This window comes from Micropterus salmoides, unplaced genomic scaffold (genome assembly GCF_014851395.1).
Source record: "Micropterus salmoides isolate LMB-PRFRI ecotype aquatic unplaced genomic scaffold, ASM1485139v1 Ms_hic_scaffold_18, whole genome shotgun sequence".
NCBI classification, from domain to species: Eukaryota; Metazoa; Chordata; class Actinopteri; order Centrarchiformes; family Centrarchidae; genus Micropterus; species Micropterus salmoides.
Window position 1 is genome coordinate 16,488,411 of NW_024040928.1, and position 25,454 is coordinate 16,513,864.

General features: G+C 41.9%; 1 protein-coding gene across 5 annotated transcripts in view; it reads right to left on the bottom strand.

Moving 5' to 3' along the window:
* stxbp5a (syntaxin binding protein 5a (tomosyn)) overlaps nt 1–25,454 on the bottom strand; it is a 106,136-nt gene that overhangs the window by 78,535 nt on the left and 2,147 nt on the right. For all 5 annotated transcript variants that reach the window (XM_038727158.1, XM_038727160.1, XM_038727159.1 and 2 more), the window contains one exon: nt 24,745–24,842. In XM_038727158.1, the coding sequence (XP_038583086.1) occupies nt 24,745–24,842 (98 nt within the window). The remainder of the gene's footprint in view (nt 1–24,744; nt 24,843–25,454) is intronic.

The following is a 25,454-nucleotide window of genomic DNA, read 5'->3' on the forward strand; positions in this document are numbered from 1 at the left end:
AGAGAGAGGAGTGGGGTAATGTGAGGCTACATCCACACTGCTACAGTTTTATAACGAAACCGATCTTCTCCGTCCACAGCAGCGTTTCAGCTGCGTTATCAGAGTTGATCTCTGTCTAAATTAGAAGGACTGAAAACACATCTAGTGGCCGTTCAGGTAGCTACACTGGGCATGCGCGTGCCAGTGTAAACATGAAGCAGATGGTCTACTCCGCAGTAGCAGACGATTTAGCGAAAGAAGAAAGTAATACAGACCAAGAACCACACCAGGCTTTTTACTTTTTTTTTGCATTGACCGACAACGAAGTGGAACTGTTACTGAAAGTAACACAGGAGTACCAGAGATGGCGGCGGAAAACAGACTGGGATTTGTCGCAAAGTAAATACAGCGACATGCACAGTAGGCTAGGCTTAACTGTTCAGTGTTATTTACACAGCACTTATATTTTAATAAAAAATACCAAAACTAAAACTCTGTAAAGCATCGTGTTTTTGCTTTGCATGACTGATGAGACCGACTCACAAAGCCAAATGTGAGAGTGTGTCATCGTTTTATAAAGTCCTCTGTTTTGTCCACCGGGTCAGCAGCGTTTTCAAACCAACATCTTCTGATTCACCGTTTTAATCTGGACGGGAGGCGGAAACGTAGCAAAAGGTCTCCGTTTTTGTAAGGAGAACAGAGAGAGAGGCAGTCAGCTGATTGGCACCGCTCTTTGCATCAGGAAACTCACACTGAAGGATCAGTCTCGCTCTGCCTGATGCGCTGAGTCTGTTAAACTCCGGTTGCGGGTGGCGTGTGTGAGTGAGATGAGCACAGCTGCGACACATGATCGCTCCTGCATGTTGCTCCACTTGTCTGATTGCTGCTCAACTCTAATTGTAAATGATTATGTGGGCGCGTTAATCCCTTCTGTCTGAGAAGGACTTTGGTGCTAGCTAGCTTTGAAAACCGCTCACACAGCCTAGTGAAACCATTTTAGCTGCCGTTGAAAATTTGTCTGCCGAGTATTGCATCATCTGATCGGCTTTTCTTATCGGCCTTTTTAGCGACCACCGATCAAACTACTTAAAGCCATTATCGGCCGATTATGATCGGTGACCGATCGATCGGAGCACCCTTACTTAACACACATCCAGCTTATGCAGAGCAACATCAGCATTAGTTTGGACTCCTGTTTCTGGCCACTTGACAACTGTAAGTCCAGCATTCACTCTCTGTTTAGATCTGTTTAGGTCTTAGGTTTAGCTCCTGAGAAAAATATCTGACTCTTTAGCTGCTGACTGCTCCACTATGTTCACCAGTTAGTCCGTAACTTTGTCTGCGTGCCCTTTTGGTGGTAGGCAGGTGGCGTACAGTCAGTTTCTAAAGCATTTTCTTTGAAAACCAGCTGCTGCTACTGAAAAACGACACTGATGAGAGCAGTAAGACTGAATCAAAATAGTAAACGTGTGGGCCATAAAACCAAAACAAAGAGCTGAAAGATGCTAAAATGCTTCGTAGATGAAATCATTGACTATGGCAGCTTTCAACTTCATTTCTGCGTAAAGATAATCAAGAAATTACTTATTGTATCACATTATGTGATTGTTCTCAAGATTAGAGCATGGAATTAGTAATATTGGTGGTTATATTTTCTAAGAACTCATCTAATGCCCTCTTTATACAGTTACTCACTTTGCTGCACCCTGACTTCAAATACTTTGCAACAATAACTCCATGTACTTCATTAATAAAACAATTAACTACTTTCAGAATATTAACACTTAAATGAAAAGGCTTCTAGGTTTATTTTCTTATTAAAAAGGCTTTCCATCTGTGTATATACTCCTAATTTCTTATGTAACATGTGAAATCTACGATATAAATGAAACATGACCCACATCACTGCCAGGTCTCCAAAGGGATTGGTCACTCCTATTTCACACCCACTGTCATTGGATTGCACATATTGAACATGCTCACTATGAAAACAGATCCATAAACAGATAGTCTAAACAGTGGTGTATCTATTGCCAGCAGGACCAGGAAGAGGAGCATATACAAAACTCAGACATCTGATCAATTGTAAATTGATGTGTAAACGTAATGTTTTAATATGATACCTGGCCGTTATTGGATGATGGGGAGAGTGAAGAGGGCGGATCCAAATGAAAAGCTTGTATTACAAATGTAAAATCTAAACATAATATTTGTGTGTGACTTGCAAAGGCTTTCATCCTCCATCCAATTACGATGAATGTTGCCTAACACGACTGAGATATGTAAGGACTGAGACAAAAGACACCGTAAGTCTGAGGGGAAGAAAAAAAAAAGGGAGAGAAAACAAGTATAACAGTTTTAAGACAAAACCCAAGTGGACATTTATAATGACAAGGGGGAGAAACATGGTTTGGCTATATACTGAGAGAAAAAGAAGTAAAGAGAGATGGAGAGGAAGACAAAGCAACTGCAGGACTTAATGTCTGTGACTGGGTTTCCTCCGGTTTATGAATAATGGATGTGGCGAATGGGAGCCAGCATATGCATTTAGATGGCTTTATGTATTACCCTCTCAAAGTGGTAGGGAGGAAAATGTTTGATTAGAATGTAACTTAATGCCAAATTAACCTTTAACACATTCACACTGTGAGATCATGAGTCTTTGTTTTAATACAAGTGCCAAAGGTAATAAATGCATCCACACTGAGGAGCTTTCTCATCAAACACTTCCGTTAATCTAATCTTAATTAGAACAGTGCCAGGTACTGTACTGTACTATACTGCACTGTACACCAGCAGGTGTAGGTAGTTAGAAGTATAAACATGAATGTTAAATCATTTACAAAGCTGAACACATCTTACAACCCAACACAGCCATTAAGCCTGTTCCTGGAGCCATCCTCACCATATTCCCAACACTATCTCAAAGCAATCAAAGTGTACTGCACTGTGTGTGTGTGTGTGTGTGTGTGTGTGTGTGTGTGTGTGTGTGTGTGTGTGTGTGTGTGTGTGTGTGTGTGTGTGTGTGTGTGTGTGTGTGCTGCTCTTTTGTTCCCTCCTCCCTTCCCTCTCCTGACACAAGCGCGCACACACACATACACCCTCTGGCACTGATATCAAACAAATCTTTTCAAAGGTAGGACCATGGGAGATTAGCCACCGTTGGCCTCTAATATGTTTCAGTGTGCCAACCAATGCAGAGCCAGGCCCTACTTTCAAGGACAGGTGCCTGTAAGCTGCCAGCGCAGCAAGAGTCAGTATATTGCCAGCCGTGCAGTAACACTTGACTGACTGTATACTCACACCTCAGAAGCGGGGGGTGTGTGTAAGAGAAATCGACTGTTAAATGAAAAAAATCGTTGCATAGAAATGCCACAAGAGGGAGAGGCAAAGATGCACTGTGTGTTTCTAGAACCCGTCAGGGCGTAATCAGGAATGGATTTGTGGCGTCGAAGTTACTCAAACACAAATAGTTAGGGAGGTCAAATGGAAAGTAACCTTGAGGCAGACTCACCTAGAAGAGGAAAACATAAAAAATATACCAGATTGCTTATTTCTATATGCATATTCTTAATGAAATGAAAGATCAAGTGACACACACATCACATTTATACTGAGATTACCATACACCCCTTCAACACCAGCATCGATAGATTTGTCCAGACTGATGGACTGATTTATCTCTACAGCACTCTCTGCTGGCATGGATTCTGTTGTGTCCGCTTTAGGACTAATTAGACACACCGTTGTTACATTGTATGGTTGTCACTTTGCTAGTAGTATACTGCAGAAGGGCATCTTGCCAAAAGTGTCATGCAGCATATAAAATATTAATCGTAGTGCTGTCCTCTACTCTTTGATTAATGCGAGACAGAAGGCCAAGTATCTCCAGCACTGAACTTCAGGCGTCCAGTGAACTAGCATGCACATACACACACACAGATTAACTGCTGTGTTGCAGTTTGTGAAGCATCTGCATTTTCTCTCTGCCCTGATCTCTGACACACACATGTACTCAGGGGCAGCGGGGTGGCACAGTCAGTAAGGAAGATGTCCTTCAACTTGAGGACAAAGGTTCAAGCCCCTGTGTTGGTGACCATCTGCCCTGCTGAAGTGTCCTCGAGCAAGATGCTAAATCCCTAACTGTTGCTATTGTGCAAACTTCTACAGTTTTTACATGTCCGACATTTTTAAACCAATAAACAGGCAGTGCAGGAGAGAATAATGTACAAAACAGGACACGTAATGTACATTTTGCTCTAAGCATGGCACTAGACTTGGGGTTAAGGGGTCAATAAAATCAGAATGCTTTCTTCCCTTAGGAGCGTGAAGCTAAAAGCTAAAACTTTCATCGTCTACATAGCAGTGAGGGTCCGCATAACATATTTCATCAGGCCCATCACAGACATGGGCATATATTTCTTAAAGATTTCCACAAACAGAGCAACATTTAATTCTTAGAGCGTTGTGAGCATGTCCACCTACACAGACACCCAGTGTAGTATACACAGAACCGTGAGTACGTCTGTTGTCCACCCTTCTGTTCTTGTTCATGTTGGAGTATACCAGAGCCTTTATTCTGCTCCAAAAATGTCTTTTGAATTTGACATTATTTTTGTACAAGTAGAAATTTTGGCCTGATGGTGACACAAAAGGAAAATTTAAGGGGTCATGAAAAACAAATATTAATCATGCTCCATCGACCTTGAACATCTACAACAAATTTCATGAAAATGAGGCCACTTCTTTTTGAAGTGAACTTGTCATGCAAAATCGATGGGGATTTTTTTTACCTGCCCATGGCACAAGACTAAAGGTCACAAAAATCATTAGAAATCATTGTTCGAGTATCATGAAAATCTAAACCAGATTTGATATCAGTCTTATATTTGCCCTGAACCTGTTGACTAGAGCTCATTTACTGAAATAATTAAGTGTTTAATCGATTGGTCAATTGACAGAAAATTAATCAGCAACTATTTTGATAACTGAATAATCATTCAAGGGATTTTACAAGACAAAACGTCAAACATTGGGTTGTTTTGGCTTCTCAGTTGAGAGGAATTGCTGCTTTTCTTTATCCTGTGATGTTAGCTAAATATCTGTAGGTTTTCTGACTGTAGTTCAGTCAAAACGAGTAATTTGATGACCACCTAGACCGATTAATCAACATAATAATTGCATAAAGGTTGAAGAAACAGACTTTCAGATTTTTCTACTTTTCGGTCACACCAATAACTCACCAAAATACCTCCAGTAAATGTATTAAAATCCTGACCTGGACAAGTGGCTTAATGCAGGTGATGAATTAGATTGGATTAAGTAATTCGGGACTCCAAAGTGAGACATTTTCTCTGAATGACAGGATTAATAAGATGAACACACAGACAAACACACCATGCACTTAATTAAATAACAGCACTTTGATGACTCACACCTCCATCTGTGCAATATAAAAATGCGCGCCTATGACACAAGCGCACATACACCACAGTACGTGTCACATATTGTGTGCTACCTTATTTCTGTAGTGTAGGGATTATAACAGACAGGTTAAGAGAAAAGAGAGAAGACAGGGAAGAGACAGACACACATAATCTCATCACACACCATATACAGGCCTTTGGAGGGAGGGGTCTAGAGTGAGTGCATTCTGCAACAAAGGCGGTTACATAAGTCAAGAGGATTGTCCCTGCTTGTGAATGTGTGTGTTCATAGACATGTGTCATGCAGTGTGGAGGGCACATAGGCCGGCATGTATTCTGTTTCATCGCTGTGTGCCAGGCAAAGTGCCTATAGTGTGTGGACGGGGAAAAAAGAGTGAAGGAGTGCGAGCACGAAAAAGAAAGAGCGTCTCCCTCGCTCTGCTACTAATCCCCCCTGTCGCCCCGCCGCCTCTCTCTCGTGTACCATCTCTGTCATTTTTATCTCTACCGCCTCTCGGTCTGATCCCCCCCCTCTTATTTCATCGCTCTTCCAGGAGGCCTGCTAGGTAGCCCGACCATGACGACTGATATTCAGCACACACATACACATGCATGCACACAAAGATCATATTGTAACTACAGTTTGTGAGCTATGCGTATGCAAGCCTGGCAATATGGTGACACCTAAGTGCTGGCACCTCACTGATACTGTTCTATGAAACCAACAGATAATGACGGTGTGAGTGTGTGTGTGCATCTGAGTATATACATGTGTGTATACAGATTATCTGCAGCATGTTCATCATATGTCATGTCCTTTCTTTCCAGACATTATACATCACAGCATCCTCCAACAGGGTAGTTGACATTTCAATGGTTTTACTTCTCCATCTCTGCCTAACAGTGCACAGGAGGGATGATTCAAGTCAAATGTCTTTGCTGCTATGAAAGATATCAAATAACAAGCAAGTGATGATGTACACAGCTTCTCTAAAACTGTGGGCACAGTTTTCAGTTGTATTGTAGAGCACTATTCTGTAATGGTTTCTTAATGTTTTGCCCCCATATATGCACAATAAACGAGCTGGACAAATACTAAAAACACCGTTTATTATAATAATACACAATCAGAAAAGTACTAACTCAAAATATATCAAAGGACTGAGTCAACACATGAACAACTGAATTAATAATTTCAACAAAGCAGAACGTTTTAATAGATCACTCCACCCATTTAGCATTGTAATAACATTGTCATGCTCATGATCAACAGTTTAAAAAATATTAACATTGATGCAGCAGAACCAGAGATACTGATGTTTTTTTTCACACATTCTTCTTCCTTGTCAAAAACAAGCGCCTACATTACCCACAATGCAACTTGTATGACCAACAGTTTGGTCAGTGATGTGGGTGTGTTATGCTTGTTGCAGCTAATATAGCCTTGAGTGGCTAGCCTCTAACAAAGATGAGGAGCAGGCTTCTTCTTTCTAGCTCTAGCTCCCCAGCCTATTTCATCTTCAAACTTCATAGTCTTCAGCCCCAACCGATGCCAACTCAAATGACATTATTTGAGGCAATTTATGAAATTCCCCAAAGCTTCCCTGGAGCCACAAAAGGCCTTTTTTTACATGCAGTAGTACTCTCAAAAACCTGTAAACAGACTTTGAAGTATAAAATCAGTTCCCCCTTTAAAGTATATGTAACATTTCTGCATTAAGATGTCTAAAAGTGACTAGACCAATGTTTGTGTACTTACAGTATCCCAAATGTTTCTAACAATGTTCAAACCCAGAGATATCAAAATTTTATTCTAGCTAAAGGTGCATTTCCTTTGGTCACCTTGTCAATGGCGTCATATTGCAGGGCTATTGTATTGCAGTGCACATCGCAAACGTTTTATTAGTAGGCTACTAGTACTTTTAATAAAAAGTTATTTGCTTATGATGCTTTTACATTTCAACGGTACTGGCATTATTCACAAACTGCATATACTGACATTTATTTTGTGAATACATTTTACTGATGCAATATATGTACAAGTTCGTGCTGCGTTTGATCATCTCTTATTCTTTGCAGAGTTGCATCACATAGTTAATATGCTTTTAGGTAAGACATTCTGCTCTTAAATTATCATTCATTACCAAACTGCAGTAAAACATGCAATGGCTTTAATTGTATGTCAAAAAAAAGCCAATCATGTGGCAGTTGATCCTGGTTTCGGCTCTCTAGTCATACTGTATTCTAAAATGAGAGCACACAGTTATCCAAGATTACTACTTTCAAGTTGAACTAATCTATTTGCCCTCTGCATTCAAAGAACTAAGATAGATGAGGATTAAAAGATCATTCTGTGACCTGGCTAACGCTACATTATCCGGGATTAATTAAAGCTTCAACACATATTTTTCTACATGTTATTTAAGTGTCAAGATAATGGAGTATCATGTTTCTGTAGTTCTTTCCTATTGTTTTTGATATGCAGTAAAAATGTTATCAACAGATCAGATGAAATGAATGCAAATGATAATTAGAAAAAAAGGGATTTCAGAGTTAATCAACGTATGTATAACAGGACCAAGATGGAAGATATTTTTCCAAACAATGTTTGAACGAAATGTGAACCGACATTGATCTTATCAAATGTTTTGATAACATGCGCTTTTTTTTGCCATTCTATTTTGGACAATTCCTGGTTATTTTAAGCTTTGGCCAAGCATCAAATTAATTTTTCAGAGATGCACAGGAGCCATGGAAGCATTAATAGAAAGACCTCTGGGAATCTGAGCCCACAGGTTTTATTCAAAATGATTCAGGGAGTGTGTCTGAGCCCCAAAGCTGTCGTATCTGATCAGCGTCCAAATCACTGTTAGCAAACAAAACGATGTACTAACACAAATGGAAACAGACGCTCACATACCAATGTACTCATATGCTGACAGAGTTCTTACACACACACACACACACACGTACAACTGCATACATCTGTGTCTTACCTGGTTCTTCTACACACACTGGAGCTCAAGCTTCTTCATGTATAAAGAACATACACGTTATGTACAAACACCTATGAACACAATTCCAATAGACACACACACAAATACACTGCACACACACGCAGAACACAGCCTGCTACAATGGCCGTAGCCATTAAAAATGCATGGCAATGCAGCAACAGTTTCTAAAAATGAGCACCAGGGCCAGCTGCGGATCGGTACGCTGAGAACTGCCTACCGAATGAGAGACGGAATGGGAAATCTCTCTCACAATGTCACTTTAGTATTATAAAATACAAAACACTCTATATACTCTATAGTGGATAAAGTACACCATAGAGCTAATCACATTAAAAGCAGTCCTTGTTATATTGTGTGTGATTTAACGGTCAATGGAAGGGTTAACAGCGTGTGGGCTGGAGTGTGGGAGGGGGGGGGGTTGTTGTTATGGCGGCCATGTTTTTACTATTTGAAGTAACTTAGCTTGTTTCTTATTTCATCGTTTTAATAATACTTCATTCTCCATATTAGGTGTCACTCACTTATTGAATCTGCCTCCTTAAGTTCTCTTCACACTCACAGACCTAACGTACCTCTGCTGTAAACACATCAGTGTGCCTCGCTTCTTTCCGTCTCTCTCTCTCCCTGTAGGCTATGTCTGCTCCGGTGATTTCCTCCATCAGTAGTAAGCTATGTTGTATGTTGTAGAGCCGCCAAAACAAAAAACAGAACTCGTCTTCTGGACTTTTCCACACGTGATTCCGTTCACAACAGCAGCTGAGCTGCGTGTTGAAGACGTAGCCTTTCAAAACAAAACCCACGTGGTAGCTAATGATTGACATCTGACTGGTGTGTTCACTGTCGCTTTACTTGGTCTGCGTATGTAAAATATCCACCATGTCGTGACTTGTAACGAAAAAACTCTGTGTTTCTCTGATAAATGCTACAATGTGTCGCCCAACTTGGGCGGACCGCTGGAGTAAAGTCTATGTGTGGGAAACACTGAACTGTTGTGTTTTCGACACCTCCATGTTGTTAGTGAGTTGGTGAGTAGACCGCTGTGTGCAGACGCAGAGGGAGGGGCGGGGCTACGCGATGAGGTAGAGAGAGAGGAGCAAATGCTGGCAGGACTTTACACAAACATATTTATTAACTCAACATCAAACTATATCGGTATAAACGGTATTGTCTAATTTTATATCTCTTTTGAAATTATATCGCTGTACCTCATTATACCGATATACTGCCCAGCCCTAGTCTGTGGCAGTGCCAGCGAGGGTTAATGCACTCACTGTTGCAATCATCGACACCCGCGTCTAATGTGAAAGCAAAAGCCTTGCCAGGCACAAGACAGGAAGAGAAATCACACCAATAGACCCCAATCGAGGCTTAATGGGGGCCTAGTGGCACGGCTAGCTGAGACCTCTCGCACTGCCTGTTCATCATTCACTCCCGCTGCTGTCCGGGAGATGACAAGGGCTTCTGGCTTATCAAACAAATTAGCTGCTTCATCAGTGAAATGTAAGTGGTGATGCACAAGCTGCAAGGTTGTCCTTTCCTTCACACACTGTTCTTGTTATGAATCAAAGAAGTAAGAAGGAATAAGAGAGGATGCTCTGTGTATGGTTTAGTGGAGACGGGGGGGGATCTGCAGTGCTCCGTGTGCTGGGTGAGAAATAGTGGGCGTGTCCCGTCTCCTAGGGGTCTGACATTTCATCCTGCTCATGCAGCGGGCAAACAAGCAACATGTGGTGGCTTCTGCTTCGTCAGCAGTCTGATTCCAGGTGGGGTGAGGAGCCAGTTGTTTTCCTTCCAATCTCTGCAAGCCCTACCCACACAACACCGGGACTGTGAGTCACAGAGCTGAATGTCTGCGACCACTTTGGCTCCACTCTGTATGCAGACACTCCCACAAGTACACTCTATCTCCTTCTAATTTCTCTTCCTCCTCTTCACTTTTCTAAACTTAGATGCAACTTCGTCAGTCTGCAGTGATTTCATGCCTCCACTCTTCCTGTTGCTTTCCCTCCTGTCTCCTGTAGCTGCAGGGATTCAGGCCTAGTTGTGCTGCACTGAATGACAAACCAAGGACACATCTGCAGCACTTTAAGGTATTTGTATCTTAACAGATTTGCACCATGTTGATGCTATTCTAGAAGTCTCCTGCGTTGTAAAAGGGAAGAACAATCACAGCATACATCCCTCCTGCTGGTCTGCCAACTCCCACTCTGGATGATGTTAAAGCAAACAGACACAATGTACTGTAGAGATTTGTCTTGGCACAAACGTTAAGTGTAACTCCCTTCTTATTCTCGACCCCCCTCCTCCCCTGATGTCCCCTGAAGTCCTGAGACCCATTTTGCCCTTCCCCCGCTGTTCCCACATTTCACATCACAACATAATCCACATTCTGCTTCAATCAGACGGAAGAGTACAAACAGCCCCTCGGCCACTCACATTCTACACACAGACACACATGCTGGACATACAGTACATAAAACTCGTACGTACTTAAATATAGCCCTATATCACACACACAAACAGGCTGAGAGCTGAGGAGGGGGGGAAGGGCATTAAAGCCTGAGTCATCACGTCATGCGACACATGTGTGTCTTTCCTGCAGGCGCTCAGTATGGCTGCATGCTAAAGGGCAGTGTACAGAGGAGCAACAGGAGGATAAATATCATCGCAGCTACCAGCAGGGCAGGGGAAGGCAAACGTCAAAATTTGCGTAGCTCTTATTGACAAGCAAATGCGCTGCCAAGTCCTGGGCAGAATCACAGCCTCAGCTGGCTAAAGTTAGTCTAGGACATTGGCTTTACTCAAGCAAAATCCATTATAAATGTCATTTATTTAGGCTGGCAGCAGTGAGCCTTAAATCACTGAGCGGATATTTAGAGCCCCTCTGTTGGGCTGGGGAAAATTTCTATTATTTGTTTGTGACGCCAGTGTCAGCAGGAGGAAACAAAAACGCTGCAGGCCCACGATGGGTTGTCTGTCGAGGGAGACAAAATAAATGGCAGATCCCAAAGTGAGGCTGTGATGAAACTGAGCTCAGCTGTGTTTACACTAAAAGTGATCATTTGTGGGTTCAGCTCAGCACACACACACACTTTGTCCTCAACAGGCGCTGGGGTTGAAGCTGCTTCAAGCATCGTGGTGTACCAGTTTGTTTCCTGACACATACGACACAAAGATTTCTCCCAAAAATTCTAATTATATTAAATTTAAATAACAACAACTTAACTCACATAACAAATAATTTTTTCCTTGCAAGTGCAAATGAGTGAATTTGGAGAATTTGAAATTCACATCGTTTATATAATCTATAAACCTGTAATGACCACTTGTGGGCAGCGGTAACAAGCTGGCATGAAAACAACACTGATATGGCACACTTGTTGGCGAACAGCTGCTTATTCACACTTCTGTCAGATAAGGAACAACATTAGCATTCAGTTGGAGTCTTATTTCTGTCCATCTAACGAAAACCTAAACAATTACTAAAAAGATGCTGTTAAGCGCCATAGAGCTATAGAGTGACGTGATCCATTGTTAATGTAGAAATATTGATTATAGCAGCGTTAAAGAGTAGTTAAACACAAAAAGATTTTTTAAGCCATTACAACATTTATAGAGGAAAAGTTAATATTGTTTGGGTCTGAATTCCCTGAATTGTACAACACAAGTTTACACTTGTATTGAGACCTCGGGAAGAAAGCCCTATCTTGGAAACACATTTCCAACCAAGTAGGCAAATCAGGTGTGTTTTAACAGGTAGCTTGTAGGTAGATAATATGTGTAGCCTATATGATAGCTGTTACACTGGGCTGTCTGATTGGCCTGGTTTAGTTTAGGTATCTGTGAGTTTTGTTCATTGGTCTGTTCAGTATCTGTTGTTTAGTATGTGTTTTGAGTTCCAGTTGGATTCTTGCCTTGTGTTTTGAAACTTGTTAGTATCTGTCTGTTTTCCCCTGCTGTCTCTCTGCCTGCCTGTCTGCTGTCTTTATTAGTATCACCTGTTTGTGTTCCCGCCCTCCTCATTAGCCAGTGCTTAAATGTGTGTGACTTCTGTTCAGCTGTTGCTGGTTCGTTGTATGTTCGTCAACTGCCGTGTGTCTCACTTGCCTGCCTGTTTCTGCCTCATTTTTGGATTACCCTTTGTTGAATTCTGGACTCTGCTGTAAGTTCTGTGGGCTTAAATAAATACCCAGAAACTGTACCTGCTCTGCCTTTGTGTCCTGCATTTGGGTCCTAAAACCTGTTACTGCCAGCACACGACAAATCCTGACAATACTTTAGGTCTGTTATGTGGTTTACAAAGTGTCCCACCTCCAAAGCTTTACAGACCTATAAAAGTTTCTTTTCTGAGGTAAAAGGAAACTCTGCTTACTCTGCTCTGTCTTCTGTGTGTTCCCCGAACACCTAGTCAGATGTGCGCTAACCCCAGCACAGCTTGAATTACATGTGTCTGAAGGGCTTTAAATGCCCTCGTTTGGTTTGGAAATTTAACCAATATTGGAAAGATGACTCCACCCAGTCTGACATCATTCTAAAGATTTCTAGGTGGTTTTACCTAAGACCCTTACTGTTAGATGATGAATATGCCACAACCCCTGACACCTCCTGATTCCGCACGAAATTGCGTGTAGAAGGCAGGGACCGGCTGAAAGGCAGTCTTTGGTTATTCTTAAAATGCAGTTTCAGAGGTCTTTCTACCTTGATTAGAAATAACCATGAGTGGAACAAATGACCGTGCCAAATATTATCTTGAGGTAAACATCACAAGCAATTTGTTAGGCTCTCATGCTAATGTAAACACTAGCTAACATTTATTTTGGAACAAGGAGCATGTGCTGCAAGGTGGGCAGTCCTCGCCTCCGCTTGACAGGATTTGGTGCAGTTAAAAGTGAAGTAGAAAGTGAAATCTCTAGTTAAAGTACATATTCCATAATATACCCATAAGCAACTTTACCCACTCGGCCACACTGGCAATCTAGGCTTGTTAGCTACAGCTGACAGAGACACTAATATTCTCCAGCTGGAGTTGGTTTAGTTGAGTATGTAGAAATTTGCCTTTAGCAAAGAAGGTAAAAAAAGCATGAAACAGTCTGACTCAAATTGTGTAATACTACATCTGGGACTTACACTTTTAAGGAACAAAAGTATAGAAAAATTTGTGTCTACCATAACAGATGGCTCACCTGGACGCACATTTTGCTGGACACTAAATCCTTTCTGAGGCTAAATGCAAATAAATATAGAACCACGGGCAAGGACACTCACCTACTGTATAAAAGCAGCTGAAATCACATACAGCTCAGTCTCTGTCTGCAAGAGCCTTGGTACACACGTACATCCACATCTCTGCACACACAAACCTGGTGACAGGCAATTCCTCAAGGTCTGGTACCTTGGGAACCTCTCTGTCGTTCCTCCTCTGTGTGTGTGACTGTGTGTTCAGAGCCGTGTGTGTGTGTGTGTGCAAGCAGAGGACCTTGCAGACAGAGACAGAGTGCCTAGATTTTAGTAAGGTCATAACCAACCATTTACACAGCCCACGGCCATTAGGTGCTCATGGTTTGTCGTCTGTGCGCCTTCAAACCACAACCGTCTCTGTCTCAGCAACACAGGTAAGGATTGCTGCAAAGGTACAATCTTATTCTGAGCTAGTACCTGACTAACAGAAACAATATAAAGTAGCATAACAATATCACATCAAACAGTACTGGAAAAACAAGATACTGGAGAAGAATATGAGTGCTCCACAGCTCAGTAAGTCAGTGGTGCAGGCTGCCAGGCTAAAGAGCGCTTTCACTCATTTGTTATGTAACATTAGTCCTGAAACAACAATCGATAAGTCCTTCACCTGACAATTAAGCAACAAGTATTTTAATAAGCAAACGAAAATGCCAGACATTTGCTGGTTCCAGGTTCTCAAATGTAAGGGATTGGCTGCTTTGTATATGAAATACCTTTAGGTGTTTGAAAAAACAATCCAGTTGAAGACTTCACCCTGGGCTCTGAAAATAGGACATTTTTTAACACTTTCTGACATTTAATAGACTAAACAATGAGTTAATTGAAAACAATCAATAGATTTTGGCACTCAATCTAGAGAATAAAAGATTATTAAATGTCCAGCCAATAGGAGAAGGCCAGTTCAATAGCTCACGTTTCACCTATAATCATGGTTACACAAAGATTAGGATTTCTTTGCCCTTAACTCCACGACTACTACGTATGAGGACATGCAGCCATTTTTTAGGCTCGAGGTATCGATGGAGAGCAAGCACGTGCAAACCTTCAAACTCACCTTCAAACTTGCATGCATACTTTTTATGCCCTGCAATGTTTTGTACACAGAATGCCAAATATCCCATCATCATGAGAGCACATCCTAACATTTTGTACCCCTACACGTACAGCGTAGATGATCTTATTAGATATCGGCATACCTCACTGCATAAATGTGTGCATTAATGACAAAACAAGCTCTGTAATGCTTTATCGAATGAACATGAGGATCATAATAATACCACCCGTAATGTAAAAGATAAGAGAGAAGAGTTTGTTAATTAATTATACTTAACTGATCATGATGGTTGTGGTAGGGCATGAAGTGCATGTGGTGAACATTAAAATACACATAAGCTCTTGAAACATATTCTTGTGTATGTTTGGATAAGACACTTGGAAGAGAAGATGGTTACAGTAACAAATGATAAGAAAGCATATAAAACATTAAATTGGGGATGGAGTAAACCCCTCTAAGACAGTGGAAGATTACCTACAGTCGCAAGACAAAAATAATGAGTTGTAGAAAATCAGCAGGGGGACCAGAAGCACAATGAAATCCTATTAGAAAAATCCCACAATCTTAAAGCAACTCAACAATCTTATCCCTGGGAACGTGAATTATAGAAAATAGATTTTAAAACAGCATGTGGTATAACATGAGAGGAAGTAAGACGAAGAATAAATGAGGGAAGAACCCCGTTCACAGTTATTTCAGCAGTGTGGCCCTGTGGAGACCTAGAGGTCACGTGAAGGACGGGGAGAAAAGCAAGACGACAAAATCTTTATGCTTCACAGCATTCTGTAAGCCAGTCACCTTACAAGCACCAGAGGGACTGTGCCAACCTGACAGCGAGAGTTAGGCTCAACCCTGCCACACTTCCACACCTCAAAAAACCATGTGAGGCAAAACCACCAAGTGCCAGCCATCAACACTAATGTTAAATAAGCACCTGAGAAGGGATTCTTTTATTTTTAGCCTTTTTTTGCCTCATCAAATGCAGTTTTTCTTCAGTCAAGGAGACACCTTTGAGTCTGTCAAGTCACCTTGAGACTAAACAGGAACAGTTACACAGTTATGATGTTTTCCTACACAAAACCTACATTTCACTTTAAAATTCAGTTCCTTCACTATACAGCAGGAAACATAGAAGGCATCCGCCCGAGACCTGTGGACGAACATGTACTTACAGACCAGATGTCACTACTCAACAATGCCCCAGCTTGGGGTGTGTATACCAAAGCTAATTGAAAGGCATCGCATTTCTCATTCAACCTCAAAAATGCATTTAAATTGATATCATATGACTAGTTCTGTGTCACTGTCATGTACGATTTGATACATGACAGTGACATTTCACTAAGGAGCTAGATTAACAGCATGTATGATGAATTGATATTTATATCACTAGACAAGCGAGAGCTATACATACATGCCATAATCTGCTCAGGGCAAGTTGAAAAAACAATAAGCAGCACTTGACAATCTCCCCTATTTATAGACAGAAGGCAACCAGTGTCATTTGTTTTAGTTTTGACAGTTGTTAAGAAATTGCAATTAACATTATTTTAGAAATACTAGCATTTATTCTTTGGGGAGTTCATCTTATGATAAAGAAAGCCTTAGACTTACAAATACCACAATTTGAAATCAATAGGATTCATAGTGTTACCACATGCTAATGCACACATACCATGACTCCCAAATCAGACGCTGTACACAATGACACCGAATAAATTCAATAGCGTGCACAGGCTCGGCTTTGGAAACATGACTCTCAATGTTGAGGGACATCTGTGGTATAGGGACTGGACAGTGGTCAAAATGTTTGGTCATTTTGCCAACTCAGGATGTGGCCTGGAGGTCAGTGCTCCCGCCTTGTAACCGTTCGAGTCCACCTCTCCACAATCAAACACGCTGCTGGGGTGGTGATGGTACAGTGGACAAGACGCATGCCTTTGGTGTGAGAGACCCAGGTTGTAATGTAATGGTCATGAGAGTTCTGTTACAGTATATACAGCATATTGACCAGGACTACTATGAGAGCAAATCGATACAGAAGGTACACGGGCCACACAAATGACCCCAGCAATGCTGAAGGGCAGTTGTGGGAAGTAAATCCTGTCATAAATCAGGAGGACAGCACTGTGTGTCACTCTCTGCAAGGCAGAGGGGGTGCAAAATCACTACAATCACCAGTATCTCCTCCAAACACTTAAAGGATAATTCCGGTCTGGGTTTTATTTTTGTAATTACTGTATTTATAATTATAACACTGTACGCACTTAAGGTATTTGTTATAGAAATTATTGGGAGCAGGCCAACTCTTTTTTTTTCAGACAATCTCAGGAATCACAGGATGTCTTACGTGCCATCGTTTATTGAAGTGGAGTTGAAGACAGTTCAGCACCAAGACCAAATCTGAAGATTTCCTCTTGGTCCACAATATTTATCCCTCTGCTGTTCCATAGATTATAGGGAGTATCCTTACAAGGTCAGTCTCTGATGCCTTACCTAATCTACATTGGTGGCTGGAGGTTACATGCATTACATTCTAAAGAGAGCCAGCCACTCTGTCTGTAATGAAACAAAATAAAGTTAATCTTGACCTTGGGTTACCCAGGAAATTGATCACAGAGTGCATCCTTATCAAGGCAGCTGTGGCAGATAGACAGTCAAACCAACAGACGGAGAGGAGGGACAGAGTCTGGCCAACTGTCACCTTTGGTTTACTTTAGCTCAGCAAATGACCCCATCACGAACTGGCGAAACCTGTGTGATATTACCCTTAATGAAGGAAAAAATCCTTCACAAAAATTTGGGATCGAGGCAAAGTTGTTACAATGAAGTTAGACAGAGCAGTTAACAAATGCTCAGATGATCCGATTTATTTAGAACTAAAACTGAGAGTACACCTGAAATGTTGTCAGTAATCTGTCATCGCACAGAACAAAGTCCAACATCTCTGAATTGACCCTTCGCTAAGCCCCGTCCTCCATAGTTACTGTTTCTAAGTCCGACAAACTGTCGGCACTGCCACTGTCTTACTGCACTCCCCGGAGAAATATTTTCAAATTTGTTGGAAAAAGTGTTCTCAGAAAGAAGCAGACAGTTTTGCAGTTGCATTATACATTTGAAGGTTGTATTCAGGCTGTCAGACGGACTCAAACTTGCTCAGACGGACGTGAAAAAAATGAAAGAGAGAAGCTAAAGCCTACCGATCACACAGTGCAAGTGAACCACTGCATCCCTGACGACTGAGACAAAAGTCAACGGTATTGAGGATGAACACTGCTTCTGTAAAGCTGGGTAGGCACCTATTCATTATTACAATCATTAAAGAGCAGAACAGTAGGGCTTTATTACGTTACATTCAGTAGGAAGTTAGCTAGCGTTACCTAACTAACATTACATTAGGAACAACCCACAGCCGACATTTTACTGGATTTATTTTAGGTTTGGAAAGACAATAAATCATACTTCTTCTATCAACCTCTCTGGGTAGCGACTGTAACTATTGCAAGTGCCCCAGGAACAGCGTTTGACCAGATCTTAGAAAAATACGGCAGAAGAAAGCTAGAAAACAACTCATTACAGTCAATGGAGTGCAGCCATGAAAGTGTTGAACCTCAGTTAAAGCGAGTCCTAAACTGTGCTGTGATTAGCCAGCTGTGTATTCGGGGCGTGGCTTAGCGAAGGGTCAATTGTGCCCGCTGACAGCCGTTTCCACCAGGTGGAGAAACAGTCGACCAATCAGAGCTTAAAGTTAAATACTGCAACATCTCACGGTTCTCAACAACTTCTATCTGTAATGATGCAAATGTTTAATGTAAAATGATGCCTACAGAAGGAAGAAGAAGATGCAGCGTCCATCATCGGGTCTGATGTCAATTTTGAAAGCATTTTTTGTTATTTCGTGTTTGCTTTCAATTAATTCTACCTAATTAGCGCTTCACATCATTATGACAAGCAATCTCAGAGCAGCAAACACTATATAATTTGCATGGTCTAAACATTATAGCTCCACTCATCCACAAGCCAGAATAGAGCCAACCATCAACCAGTGCAATAGGTACGCCCTCTGAGTGTATAGTATGTGTACAAATCGGAGCCAGCCAGCCCCTACTTATCTGTCTGTTGGGAATAATTAGTGCAGAGGTTGGTGACTTATTTTTGTATGCAGGCAGTGTTTTTTGAACATTAATTCTTTCCTCCTGTATCAAAGTTAAATAAATGTTAAATGTGTCTTTGGTTAAATGATTATCCTAATTTACAAAACAAAAAAACCTTGATGACAGGGCCAAAAACACACAGTTCACAGATAAAACATCTTTAGTATTCATCCGCAACAGCAGCCCTCGCTGTTAACCTTTCTCCAGGTCATCAAGATTACTTGTCCTCCAATAATATTGCTTCTAGTGAACAAAAACGTCACATGGCTTCCTGGATTGTGATGACTCCCTGGAGGAAATGGAGGACTATCACTTCTTGCAAGACAGTAGCTCATAGAGATAAGGGACAGGGAGCAAGAGTAGTAAAAGCTGGAGTTAAATGTACACAAAATTATTGAAGAGAAGCAACATGGCAGCACAACTTTAATCATCCTAAACCCAGATTCCATTTGTGGCTTGTCAAGGCTAAAGGACTTAAGCAGGACACACTGTCAGAATATTGGACAGAGAGACGCAGCAACTACATTGTTGTGGTACTGATGTTGCAAAATTTGTTTTCCAATTCTCAGAACTGGTAAAAAGGAGGAAGCTGAGTGCTCTTGGAGAGCATGAAAGATGAAACCCAATACACAAGGGGTCTTTGATTAAGAGTACTTCACTACAGTAAACAGGTACATGCGTGCAAAAATTCTGAGGCCTGCAAACACACATTCGTTGTCCCAGGAATGGTGTAAAGTTAATGTGCACTGAACTGACATGAAAGCGACATGTCTGCAGCTCTCTGGTGACCTCACCACGGACTCTTTTAAGATTTTTTTTAAAATACCATCTGGCAGACACAAGCAGACTCCTTCAACCCACACACAAGCCTCATTAAACTCTCACATCAGATGCAATGAGATGACTTAATTTCAAACTCTTCTCTCTTTTTTCTCTTCCCCAATCCTTATCCCACTTGTGCGAAAAGTAAAATGAGGTCAAGTGGGATGAGACACTAATCCCTCTCGATTTTGTGCGATACCTCTCCTCTTTCCCAGCCGTTCATCTGCCATATGCTACTGGTAGGTAACCCACCAACCACTGACACAGGATTGACACACTAAGGAATATTCCTAGATATCACCACAAGAGCACAGACGCAGCATTGCAAGTTTTATATAGTTAAAAGTTTTCCGTCACTCAAACATAAAACATACTATATAGAACACAGTGGCGGCAGCAGCAGCTTAACTCCTTTGATTATACTATTGCTGTCTCAGTCAGCCTCGACTTTGCTGCGCCAAGCTCCAGCACATTGCATAACTGAACACAAACACATAACCCCAGGCTCGGTCTGCACTGTGGAGAGCCATCTAGAAGAGTCAACTTGCAACTGGCAACCCCAGTGAGGAGAAAGCAAAAAGGGGGAAGAGAAATGAGATGCACCAAAACAGATAAAAAGAATAAACAAATGATCTGTGACCTGAAAAGAGTCTCCCACACTCTTTACGCAACAGACTGGAAAGATAGCGCGATCGCATGCACTTTTTTCACCATTTACATTTCCTCGGTCTCTGAAGATGCTGAAGACATACAAAAAGAAGGAGCCAGTGAGTCACCGTAATCACTCATTACAATCAAAATCAATTACCATCAACACAGACATGTAAATTATATACAGCCAGTGTGTTGTGAATGGCATTAGTGGCATCTTTGAATTAATTTAAGAGCATATATCACATTAGAAACTCCCATCAAACTTGGCTCACAAAGAGAAATATGCATGCACACACTGTAAAGCTCTCTAGAGATTGTAAGCTCCAATTGAACACTTTCATCTGTATGTACTATGTCAATGAAATTCCAACATCTTGTGCTGAGCTACAATTTCTATTTAATTTCCCATTCAGTAGTCCAGTTAGAGGACTCATGGCTCAGTGAGGTTCTCCTGTGACTGTAGACTTAGCTTGGAGGATAGCACAGTTACTGAGTGAATCAGAAGGAAGATAATGACAAAGATATGTCATAGTCAATCTGTGCTACGACCAAAAGCTGCACAGGGCCACTGCCAGTCACAGCAGTTACTGCAAAGCTTTGTATATATGTGTGTGTGTGTGTGTGTGTGTGTGTGTGTGTGTGTGTGTGTGTGTGTGTGTGGTTGTCTCTGCAAACATGTGTGCACCACTGTCCCCCTGCATGTGCAAAGGTTTGCCCTTCTACGTATGTCGGTACACATACAGTATTTGTGTGTGCACATTCACTAACATTTGTATAAGTCTTCTTCCATCATATGCTTGTGTGTGTGTGTGTTTCCTCCTGCCATTTCAGAATGTCTATCCTGAAATAATAACTCTGTGTGTGTTTGTGCCCCCATTTGTATGTGTGAGTCCTATGATGTCCTGCGCCTGCCGATGAGATAATCTGGCAGAGCATGGAGTGACAATTTGATCTATTGCTGGCTCACAGGGAGTCTCTGAGTTATAGTGCTGCCATCTCCCCTGGCCACCACCAGTAAAGAGCCATCTCTCCGCAGAGGTGTGCCGCCTCATTGTTACACATGCAGCTGCAGACCACCCAGCAAACAGACACGCACACAAAAATACATCTACACACACACAGATGACTCGAGTTTGATGACAGTAAGCTGGCAAAATCACCCTATAAGGCCCCAGCACCATGTTTTCAGTCAGGGAGTGAACGAATCTCCCACTACATAGTGCCAATTTCCACCTACATTATGTCTGCCTTTAACACACAAACTGAACCAGCAGAGTATACATTTCAATTATAAAGGGTGGTAACTTTTTCCTATAAAAAAAGAACAACTCTTGTTTACACCCTAGATAGATTCTGTCCAAATACTAGATATTGGTTATTAAAAGCATGGGATACAAGTTCAGGTATTGCTGGAAATCTGTCAATTCCATTGTTATAAGATACATTACTGTGGTTTGACGAATAAATATGTCAGACCAACCAGTGCATTAGTATTTACTGTTGTTTTAAGCAAGCAGCCATACAAGAAATTACAGTCCAAAATTTGGAGGTTTTTTTAGGTTTTTGACACTCAGTTTCTCGGATGCCTTTTGGTTGGTACTCAAAAGCTATTGAGCCATTACCACCCAATGAATCTATGAATGAATAGATCAATTAACATCATATTTAGGTCTGATGAAGGCTCATAATATTACATTACGTGGCTGATACACAGATGCAGCTCATTAGCCCCACTTTTTTTGTCTGTTGCCGCTGGCTTTATGATACAAATGCTCCATGTCAACAACCTGCTGTGGATGTTGTTTAACAAGTACCAACATTAAACTAATGGCCAAAGAGATCTTGTGTTTGGTTTGAGCCATATTATATAAACTGAGTATCATCATTGCAACATTTTTAACTTGGAAAATAAAGGACATACAGACCAAGATGGGATGTTCCTTCCACTTTTTTCAGGCCTACCTCATATCACAAACTGCCTCAACACAAGCACGAGCTTTTTTCTTTCAGCATTTTACAACACAGCATTTATGCTTATTATTATAACTACACTGCTAATCCCGATGGATAGCTAATATGCACGGACTGCTTGCACAGCAAAACCTGTTTTTACGAATGCTCGCAACTTCTTTTCGCTGCTGGGATATTGTACAGAAAACAACTGATAGCAGTGTGTGCATGCACTTGGGCATATCTGTCTCAGTGCATTACCACACACAGATCAATAAGGATTCTATTCTTGGCCATTAGATCTTGAAGCAGGGGATAGCCTGCCTCTCTTGCTCTTTCCAATCCATTCCCTCTCTCTGCTCTCCCTCGCCTGTCCGCTCCGCTGGCTCTCCTGCCACCAACCTCTTTCTCTATTCCCCTCGTCCCCTCCTCCAGAAAACACCAAAGGGACATTGTCATCTTCCCAGCTGGACAGTGGAAGCAGCAGCAGAGTCAGTGGCGAGCATCAAACACGGGACAGTTTTGGGGGGGATCACAGAAGTGATTGGCTTTATGGCTGGAGGGATCAGACGTCTCCTCGGAGGATTCATGCACACACGCAGGCATGTGCGCACGTATTCACTCGCACGCATGTACACAGCCACACACACACCCTGTTCCTGCTGTAATTCTCAGTCCTCTGCCACGCTGCCAGGCTGAGGCCCTTGATCTGCCACTTCCTGTAATCCTCCATGGGAGAGAGGTGCAGCCAAATGCCCTGGCAGGCCAGCCAGGCAAACAAATACACACACACACAAACATGAATTGACGCCAATAGTCACTACTTGCCACTAACTGGAAAGATACTTACCTTCAGGACATAGATGTGTATTAGCGCAGGAGTCGCAGGACGCCACAAAACATGACACCTGCTAAAACTTTAGCTAAAATACGGAAAAATATGAATCGTGAAATCTCCATTATGCCCCCTTCATCTGTGCCACTGTAGTATCGTTGTCATCAGATAAAGAGACAGGGCTGACTAAACAGCAAATGACACAGGAAGAGAAGCAGCACCAAAGAATAGATGGATGACTCACAATTCACCTTCCCCTGACTGAGATAAGACTCTATCTGATGCACATCACTCAAACACACGTGAGATTCCTCTGTTTGTTCAATTTCAAAGTGACCAGTTTCAGCCAGTAGGAACCATCTGACAACATCATTTCATCCGAACTCAGGATCGTCTGTGGGAAAATACATTTTCATCTCTAAGCTGATTGGTTATAGGCTTCTTTTACAGCATGAGTACAGCTTTTTTTCTCACTCCGAGTTTACCCAGTCTGGAGCTCACAAGAGTAATGTACCAGCCCGCAAGACATAAGCCCCATTAAGCTTATTCACCAGTTCCTGCATCAGCCCTAACATAGTACTTCCACCAAGGAAGGGATTTCATCGCCTATCTTCTAATACATGTGTACCGCCAACAGAATTTGCTCTGCGTTTGCAGGAAGAAATGCATGGTTTCTGTTTCTATCTTTAAATCTTTAGGAAATTCCAGTCATCTCCAGAAAAAGCGGTAGATCATATCTTCTGTCTCCCTCATTCTGCTTTTAAGAAGAACAGAGAAGATACGAAAGGTAAATGGACTCCATCTGGTAAACATGACTCTGTAGACTCTATTCCCATCCTCCTCTGCCTGAGTGTCTATGTTTTTATCCTCACCATTCCAGCACAGGTGAACGAAACAGAGTCAGAGCCATAGCTGCCAGCAGGTGGGAACGAGGGACAGCCAGGCAAACTCTTTATCACAACGTAATGAGCTGGCAAAGGGTTGTCGGACAGGCAGGAGAACACATGGAGGACCTGTAAAAGCAGCCTGACACAAGCGAGCACGCGGGCGTTCTCTGAAGCTATACGACTCCCCACGGTGCCATTTCAGCACAAGCTGTTGTCCCCGTTTGTGTAAACGTCCTCATATTGCAAAGAAGCCGACCAACCACTCACTTCTCCGGCTGAACTGCAGCACATACTTCAGCCTGTGCCGCTAAATGTGAACTTTTCAGTGACATTTCTGATGACTTAAAGTGTGTGAGCAATTGTGCAACAGTGTGGCAATGTCAATAACAGCAACCGAAATATGGGATTCAAGAGATACTGAGTCAAGCTTGTTCTTGGTCTATGGTTTAAGCAAGGTCTTCCCATGTGACAACATCCGGGACTTGTACTTTAAAAGTAAAGACAAATCAAAGATTTAATTTCTGATCCTGAAGCTCATAAGGACATACAGAGGTCAAAGTGGCAATCCATGAATGCTACCGAAAACATTCTACTTCGACATCTGACTGTGGCAGCTCGGGCATCTGTCCACTTACCTGCTGTTGCCTGCCAAGGATGCAGGTACCAAAACGAGCTGCGACAGGTCACGGTAACCTAAAACAGCTCAATGGCAACTGAAAGGATACAATCTGAGAGCCCCACTCTGGGTGCCGATGGCCAGTATCTTCTGCACGGGGTCAAAAGCCATGGACGACGGCTGATAGGGAAATCCATGACGGACAGTCTGAGAGATGTGCAGAAAAATGAAAACAGAGAACGTGTTAGAGACTATATCAATTTGCATTTCACAGCAGGGGTGTTGTTTTGTCAAAGGATGTCACACACATGATATTGGTAAACAAATAGCCAGGATGGATGCCGAAAGTGTGGAAAAAGGAACAAGGAAACAGAAATGTAAAGCCTGAAATTCCGCAGACAAGAGAAAATGGAAGGAACAAATTCTCTTTCTTAGCATGGTTACCCTGTTCCTCGTTGATATTTGGCTTAGCCATTCAGGATCATTTTATAATCATGGGCCTATTTTGAGATTTCTCTCTTTTTATCTCATTTTCCTTCTCTCACCGCCTCCCACATGAAGTCGTGATTACTCTGAAGTCTGAAAATAAAAAACATGGAAAACACATCAATAAGGAGCATTTGGTTATGATTTGTTGCAGGGCCTTCTATTGGAGAGCATTGCACTGTCAGATGTTTCTGTTTTTTTGTCCACCCTCGGTATATTCCTGTGTGTGTAACTGTAGCTTTATGGTATAAGTCAGCCGGTGGTGGGCTGTTGGATTTGTTTGCTTAGCGGCAGAAGGCTAAAGCACGTTACATAAGAAGCACTCAGTGCAGC